The sequence below is a fragment of the Dendrobium catenatum genome, unplaced genomic scaffold (assembly GCF_001605985.2).
Source record: "Dendrobium catenatum unplaced genomic scaffold, ASM160598v2 fragScaff_scaffold_847, whole genome shotgun sequence".
In the NCBI taxonomy this organism is placed as follows: domain Eukaryota; kingdom Viridiplantae; phylum Streptophyta; class Magnoliopsida; order Asparagales; family Orchidaceae; genus Dendrobium; species Dendrobium catenatum.
Genome location: NW_021319309.1, coordinates 838814 through 847623, shown reverse-complemented (window position 1 = coordinate 847623; position 8810 = coordinate 838814). Strand labels below are relative to the sequence as shown.

Here is an 8810-nt window from a genome sequence, read left to right as displayed (position 1 = left end):
GAAATCGGACTTCTTCCTTTGCTTTTCCGCTCTTTCTCTCTCCTCAAAATATCTGATATGTTAAAATGACTTTCTCTCTCTTCAAAACGAGCTCATTTTCATATATCATTAGGCTGATCGGCCCGGCCGATCGCCAAATCGTCCCGGGACGATCAGACCAAAATCGATCGTCCTGGACGGTTCCCAGAACTTGTTTCAGGACGATATTTTGAACAGTGCAGATCGGCCTGGCCGATCTCACTATCGTCCCGGACGATTCTGGGAGGAAAATCCAAGCCAGAGAGGAACAGTAAGGGAACGAGGTCTCACAGCACCCCTGCCTTAGACCAGATGAGGACCTGAAATAGCCATGCATGCCCCCATTAATACAAATAGAGAAATGGGTATCTTTGATGCAAGCTTTGATCCAATTGATAAAAGTAGAGGGAAACCCTTTTGGGCCATCCTAGCAAAGAAAAAGTCCCGTGAAACCATATCAAAGGCATTTTTAATATCCAATTTAGCACAAAAAAATTTATCATGATGCCTCTTGGAAAAAAAGCCAATATTTTCAGCCGCCAGAATTGGATTGTCAGTAGAGATTCTGTTTGTGATAAAGGTAGCCTGACTGTGATGTATGATATCATGCATATAAGGTTTCATTCTTGAAGCAATAATTTTGGCAATAATCTTATGAAAGACATTACATAAGGAAATGAGCCTATAATTTTGAATAGAATCAGCATGTGTTTTCTTTGGAATAAGAGCTATCGTAGTAGCTTTAGCTTTATTGGGAAGGTAGTATTTTGTGAAGAAAGATCCGACCGCTTTGCAAACCGTAGGTCCATTAATAGACCAAGTATTCTTGTAGAAAGAAAAATTAAAACTATCAGGTCCAGGTGCAGAAGAGGGGCACCCAGAAGAAATAGCCTCCTGTACCTCAGCATTAGTAACATGAATGATAAGGAAGTGCTTAGCTTCATCATATAACAAATTTCCAATAGGAAAATTAATCAAGTCCAAAGAAGGAGGCTTAGGTGAATTGTAGAGTTCCTTGAAATGATCAACAATACCTTAAATATTAGAAGCTTGAGTCTGATCATTGTTGCAAAAAGAAGAACGTAATATACTCAAATTTTGTGATTTTCTTCTTTGAACCTTGAAAAAAGAAATTTAAGATCTTCCTCTCCATTTCTTATCCACTTGACTTTGGATCTTTGAATGATCCAATTAGCCCACAAAGAGTTGTAGTATGCATAATCCAAATTAATCTTCTTTAGGAGTCCACAAAGATTGACATTGAGGGGATCAGAGTCAACTTTTACTTGATATTGGGTTTGTAAAGAGGAGAGTTCAGCACATTTGGACTCTAAATGACTAGAGTTAACCCATCTCTTGTACTTGATTTCTTGCTTCAAGAGATTTAGCTTATGTAGGGAGCTAATGGGGTTACCTTGAAAAGGGGTGGAAAAAACAATGATCAGAATATCCCAAAATTCCGGGATCTTGCACCAGAAGTTTTTTAACATAAATCTTTTGTTAGTAGTTCTCTCCAAATTTGCTTTGAGGATAAGCGGCGTGTGTTAGAAACATTACAAATTTTATAAAAAGAGTGAGGATAACCAGAAATCCAAGATTCATTAATGAGCACATGATCAAGCTTTAAATGTATGGGGTTGTCAATCCTTTGATTAAACCAAGTAAAAAAGTTGCCAGAAGACGGTAGATCCGCAAGATGAGTATAAAAAATAAGAGAGTTTAGAGGAGCTATGATGAGGACATCGATCCAAAGTCCAAACATGTGCATCACCGATCGATGGCCATGATTCAGAGCTTATTTTTCTAATTGTTTATGCATTTTTATTTTTTATATTTTCCTATTGTACCCTTATGTTGAGTTGAGTTATGTTGGGGCCCTGAGGGCAATTTAGTCTTTATTTATTCATGTATGCTTGAGACCTATATATATGGGTCTTTCCTCTTGTAATAGCTAATGAATATTTTGAATGAAAATTTGGCTTTGGTGTTCTCTTTGTGAGTTCCGTCTTGAAGATCTCTTTGTGAGTTCTTTTCTCCTAGATCTCTGTGTGAGTTCTATGGAGAGCCCAAGGTGAGGGCAAAAGCAACACCCACCAGTCATTGGAAGAGTCCGTGGCTCGTGGTCTATCCCCCATACCCGATTTCCCCTCTTTCTCTCCAACCCGCCCACCTCAACTCCACCCCTTAGCCGCCGGCCATCCTACCACCACCATCCGGCCGGGAATCGTCCAACCATTGACCCAATCTCCTCTTCCATTCGAAGCTAAATTTTGAAGTTCGAATTTCGAATGCCAAAATCTTTCCTATTTTAGAATTTCCAAATTAGGAAAGTTTTTGAATTCGTTCTCATGACGAATTTCAATTTCAAATGGATTTTGTTTTAACCCCTTGCAAACATCATGCATGCAATTTTGGAAGCCACCCACTTACACCCACACCAAATCCCCCTTCTAGAAGCCGCCGGCCCCATGCTTGGGTGGAACCCCATTAATGCTCCATTAAGGCATTGATTTCTCTTGAATTAGGAATTAACTCCAAATTATTTTCCCTCCTAATTTACTTAAAACTGAAATCAAATTTCAGTTTTAAGTTTTCAAATCTCCTCCTCCTCATCTTGCCGCCGGCCCTAGGATGGGCTCTCCCATTGATTGCCTCCTTTAATGCTACCTCATATTTGAAATTCAAATTGATTTCAAATAAATTTTCCCTCCAATTTTACTTAATCCTGAAATTAATTTCAGGATTGGGAATTAATCCCTATTCTCCCCTCTATTGGCCGCCGGCCTTGCTTGGGGTTAATGCCCATTAAATGCCACTTTATGGCATTGATCGCATGAGGTTTGAAATTCAAATTCTAAGTAACCTCCCTCCTAATTTAATCCAAAATCTGAATTAATTTCAGATTTGGTTAGATCTCTCCCTCTCCCCTCATCTAAACCCAATTCCTCCTCCCATAACCCGCCGCCCCTCCCCTTTTCCCACCTTGGCCGATCCTCTCCCCATCCTCCTTGGGGTGACTTCGAAGATTACGGATGGACTATTGAAAGCACGCCGTCCGTGTTTCCTCCACCACCGGCAACCTCTCCGTGGCTCAAGACCCTTGGCATTGCAACCTTCCTCGTGGCATCGTTTGGTGTGCTGAAATCTTCTCCCGCTAAGCCTAGTTTAGTTGAGTGGTTAATCCCCAAGGTGAACTTCTCGTTATTAAATTACGGATTGTTGTTTAATAGCTTTTGTGTTGCTACGATCGTTGTTTATCCATGAGTTTTGGTCAATCTACGCATACTTCTTCGCCTAAGCTAGTTAATAACACGATTTCTTTAATGATTTTCTTGCTATCTCAATGAGATATTAATTGAAATTACGTTGTCATTCACTTTTAATTTTCTTAAGAAGCTCCTTGCATGTGGTTTCACATCACAATTCATGTCTATAATTCTACTTCTGATAGTTCCTCAGAATTGCAGAATGAATCTTAAACAAAGTGGCTCATTGAAACCCCCCAGAATGGTCCATACCATAACAAGTACTTAGAAATAGAAAAAGGATTAGCAATTCATTTTTCATAACAAAGAAAGTCATATTAAAATCAAAGATGTAAGTTCAGTATATTACATCGCTGTTAAAATCAAAACTTTGATTCATCTCATAGAGAAATGTCTTAAGAGTACTTTGAGGTAAGGGTGCAAGGGTAATTTTAAGGTAAATTTTATGAAAATGCATTAGCCCGACTAAATTGTATAAATTTGAGCATTGGGCAATCCATGAGTCATTGATAGACATGTTCATGACACAAAAAATATTAAAATGCAATAGTAGCAAAGATAAGTAGAGAAATAATGACATTTGAATGATGATGGGGTAACATCTATTAAATATAAATAGTAAAAAATAGAACTATGTGGTTTAGGCATGACTAATGAAGAGAAAATAATGCAGCATAAAATTTACAACTGCTTAACAAACAGATGCTTCCATTTTGGATAATTATTCATTGTTTTCTTTCTTTCCACCACCACTCAATATTTATTTTCTTGAAAATAAACGGGCCCACTCACATAACTACCACGTTATGCTTCAGTGCCTATGGCCGACATCTCTTCAAAATTCTCATCAGAATTAAGAAATTACTTAAATTAATTTCCTGTATTATCTAGTATATATTGTTAAGTAAATTATTTACTTAAAAGCAAATACTATTATTCACTTAATTCTTTTACTAATGATATTTACTGTTATAAGTAACTTAACAGAAATTTTTATTTCTTTATTTTTTTCATTAAGCTTTAGAATAGACTTTACAATATATTTACTTAATTCAAAATTTCACATACCTGAAATTTTTTGGGTCTTACCGTTTTCCTTTTTCAGTCAAGGGTAAAAGAGTTATACAGGATTGTGTCTTTGCCATAGGAAAAGAGTCAAGAGTTATACACCTTGAACTTGGCAAAAAAAAGGAGGTAAGGTGGCTTCCTGCCAAAACTACTGCAAAGCAAAGGGTTGTAAATGGTTTCAGCTTGACTCAAATTTCAAAGCTTGCATAGTAGAGAAATCATAACTAGAAGCTTGGGGAATAGATATAATCTTGAAGAGCCAAATCACAAATTCAAATTCATAACCAAATACCTAAAGCACTTCACATTGTCTGTAACCTCTATGCAATCTCCCTCTATTCTAAGGGTAAAATTTAACATTTCCATTGAATTAGTTTCTACATATATTTCACAATCTAGGAATATTAGTGCCAGTTTACAGTTTCAATCTGTGAAATACAGCCAATTCATCCTCTAGGTTGTGGCAAGTTCAAATGATTTTCTCCCCAAAAAGAACTCATTTACATCTCTCCTAGTAGAAGTGCGCATATTAAAGATTCATGGATAACAGGTCACTGGCCTTGAAGATCTAGGCCAATTTATACAAGAAGATCTTGACTGCCCAAAGTCAGATACGCCCTGCCTAGTAATAGGGAGCACCATTTTTTTCATCCATAGGAAGGAAGAGAGGGCTCAGCAAATGCAAACAACGGCCAGAGTGGGGAGTCTGCATGACAAGAGCAGGCAGCATGCAGCATACATGGTGCATGGGACCAACACTTCTTTTCTCACCACACCAGCCACTTCATATGTTTCAGACCTTAGGGACCGAGAAGTCTATGAACTACATTTATCAAATCCTGAAGCTAGTTAAGTGTTCATAAGACACGTGGTGTGGGTTTGGTGGTTGGAAAAAACAATACCATGTCTCTTGCACCATGAAGAATTTCTGACTGAACTTGAAAAAGATTAAACTGCAAAACGTCATCAAAAGTTTACATGAGAATCAGTTTTTTCATCAGGCCTGGTCATGGGGCATCCACCATCTTAAAAATAATTTCATATGTAAATGAAGCAATAGCAAGAAAGAACCTTATCCCCAATATGATAGAATAATAGCCAGTTAAACAATTGAAGCAGTTAAACTTCAGAAGAAAGCCAGAAGAATTTGCATGCTGAAGGATTTTCAACATGTCAAGCTGCATAAAATAATGAAATTCAAACAATTTTGTGTTGAGCAATTATCCAAGTAGTTGTAAAAAGGCAGAAATTCCAGTTATCAACATAGAAGGCAAAAAAGATTTAGAAGGGGAAAAATAAATCTGCAAGAAAAATTATGTCAAAAAAAATCATACCCCATCGGGCTTGAAAACTTTCCATGGCTGTAGAGAAATTTCAACAACAAGATCTACATTTTCTGATCTTTCACGAAATGAAGGGTACCTTTCACATATCATTTGGTAGCTCTGCCAAAGCATTAAAAAGGAAAGTATTAATTAGTTTTGAATGATAACATTCCTAAAGAGTGCCTAAGAAAGAGAGAGAAAGAAATTGCTTCACGTGTATTGTATAAATTTCAAATTTAAGGGAATAAATTAAAATAAACTACATGTAGGATCTTATCATTCCAGACGTCAATTGGGTCAGGCTAGCCCATAAATCCAAGAAACCAACGCTCTAAAGCTCCAATATGCAAGCTATAATGGGAATAGGCTCAAGTGTGCTAACCATATTGGGCTCAGGGCCAGCCTAAGAGCTAATTAACATTTTAAAAGTCCCCCGATAAGTCCCAATGATTAATGTTGAGCTAGTCAAAATAATAATTAAAATAATTGTAGAAACATTGTTTGAATTCGTAACCGACATAGCTAAAATCCTACTAGTAGGAAAAATAATCATTTGCTCGTATTATGTATATGCTAATCTTCATATGTGATCCACAAATCACCTAATGTAATGTAACGACAATGGAAGAAAACAGCATCAATTTTACGTGAAAAGGATGCTCATACATCACAAATTTTGTCAAATGGAGACCATCATGATATGTCCAAAATGTCAAAAACAATCAAGATTGACCTCCGTGTTGTGTGAATTGTGAGATTAATATATATTAGGGGTAGCAGATGCCATTCCCACCTTCATTATGATGCCACTGCAAGCAGCACCTAAATAGGAATTAAGGGCCAAGCAGCCCCCCTTTTTTAAGTGCATGACTAAGGAGCAACTTCTTGAACAAAAAGTCGGGCCATGTGCCCCAAAATATTTAAAATAAAATGATAAAGTAGTGACCACGAGTTTATCTATCTTATTCTCCTTTTTAAAACTTAAAATTCTTTCGTGCCTAAAAAGGTTGTCATCTAGCCCCTTCTGATAATGTAAAAAATAAAATAAATAAAATTCTTTCATTAAAACATTCGCTATCCATTCCTTCTCTTTTTTTCCCTTCTCAAAGTACACAAGTTCACCTTTAGCTAAGCTCCCACTCACTCCTTTTTCCTCCGTGCTCTCCATCTCCACATCTTATTATTTCATTCAGCCATGAAAATCTTTCAACGATGAGCAAAAAATGAGAGGTAAACTTTGAGCTCCTTTTATGCAACTAGTTCAAATTATTTCAACGCAATTGTGAGCACAATATTGCATCAACTGAGTTAGCAAACTTTCAGTATTTCACAATTCCAAATGCATTTTATAGCCTTGTAATGGATCCTCCACAAGCCTTTATAACATGCAAAAGATTGATCATATACCATTAAAAATTAAAATTATCAATAATAGATTGAAGAATAATTACACTTGATAGACAATTATAATCGAAAATAAGGCGATGAAATATATATGAAATCTACATAAGAGGTCATTAAACTTAAAAAAAAAATTATCATTGAACATGCCTTCATGTACCTCCCTGCTTGCCTCATTAGCCAGACAGGAGGTCGATCAACTTTTTCCCCTCGAACAGCATTTATCAAAAGTGGCTCAGTAGCACTAGAAACTCTTGATTCTGCCACAACCTCTACATAAAAGCATGAATATTAAACTTTAAAACCATTGCACGCTATACATAGAAAGAAAGAAGCTTGAATTCCACAAAATAATGTTATGTCTAAGTCTTTTGGTGGTTATTCTATCTCATTTGCTTCAAATCACCTATTTTCCATCACATTATCTTGAAGTACTACTCTCTATCTACTATTACAATTCCATCATGTCTCCTTTACTGTTTTACATGTCTTTAACATTCTTATTTCTTCCCTTCTAACATAAATAGTGGTCCATGAACAACTTTATTTCCTCGCATGCAGCTCACACAAGCTTGAAATTGAGAACTAAACAAAAAAACTCTATGCAGAACTAGCCGGTATTGGCATCTTTTAACCATACATGTTGGGAAAACAAGGGGGGTAGAATAGGCCTTCAACTGAACATCTCAAGCTTTTATATCATATTAATGCAGATCAGTTAAATCCGAGCAATCCCCACTACTACATTCTTTCCCCAAAGCCCTAAGGGAATTAAAGGGCAGACAAAACATTTCTAGCATTTCATACAAATAATGACCACGAAATGTTCAAATTGAAAGAAGTGGATCCAAGGAAGAGGAATACCTCCGACGGTGCAACGCACATCGAGCATCCTCGATGAAGAACGGGAGCGATACCTCGCTTTGAGAGACTTGGGCTGAGAACATAGAGAAACGGGGCAAGAAATGCTCCCCATTATCGGAATTCTTCGCTCCTTCTCCCACTCTTCTCAGCCTTCTGACCTCCGACCTCAGCTGGAAATGAAGTCCTCCCTTATCTGAATCTAGTGAGGGGTCTACGACGGTGGAGGAATATGTGTATCCGTTCCTGTAGCCAGATTCAGGTTGGTACTCTGCAGTTTAGTGATCAACAATTCCTATAGAACATGGCTCATCGGGCCCAGCAATCGAGCAACCTAAAAATTTTGTGCAAAGGATTTTTTTTATTTTTTGGGTAGGGGGTGTTTCTAATAATTAATTTTAATATTTATTAAAATATTATATTAATTTTGTTAATAAAATGTAAAAGCTATTAACATTCATTTATTTAAATAAAAAATATTTTCATGCATAAATTTTGAGAACTTCAATTGGGTATATTTAAGTTTTTTTAGTGTTGGGTAAAATGAATGGTTTTTTCTATTTTTTTATTAATCAAAGCAAAGTAAATTTTTTAGGACACCTGAATACTCATCAGACTATTTTGCATGTAATATGTCATTCTAGTGACCTCCCCTGCATCATGTCATCCTCATCTTCGATGATGTTGACCTCACTCCAACGTTGCATGAACCTCGTCGCTAACCTCAATCCTGAATCTTGCGCCTTGCAGCATACTATACCGCATGCCCTTTTTTAGTTCCACATTGTCTTGATCCCATATCATGTGATCTCTAAATACCACACTCTTATGAAGCTAAAACCTCTCCCCTCCCTTGAAGCCATGTTGCCTT

At 36.8% G+C, this 8810-nt stretch overlaps 1 protein-coding gene across 1 annotated transcript in view; it reads right to left on the bottom strand.

The window, feature by feature from the left end:
* Positions 1-8197, bottom strand: part of LOC110104034 (uroporphyrinogen decarboxylase, chloroplastic-like) — a 23532-nt gene extending 15335 nt beyond the window's left edge. Inside the window, exons 1-3 of the mRNA XM_020832970.2 lie at positions 7943-8197; positions 7229-7350; positions 5687-5797 (exon numbers count right to left, since the gene is read on the bottom strand). Of these exons, the coding sequence (XP_020688629.1) occupies positions 5687-5797; positions 7229-7350; positions 7943-8054 (345 nt within the window). The 5' untranslated portion in view covers positions 8055-8197. The remainder of the gene's footprint in view (positions 1-5686; positions 5798-7228; positions 7351-7942) is intronic.
* Positions 8198-8810: the final 613 nt, after the last annotated feature.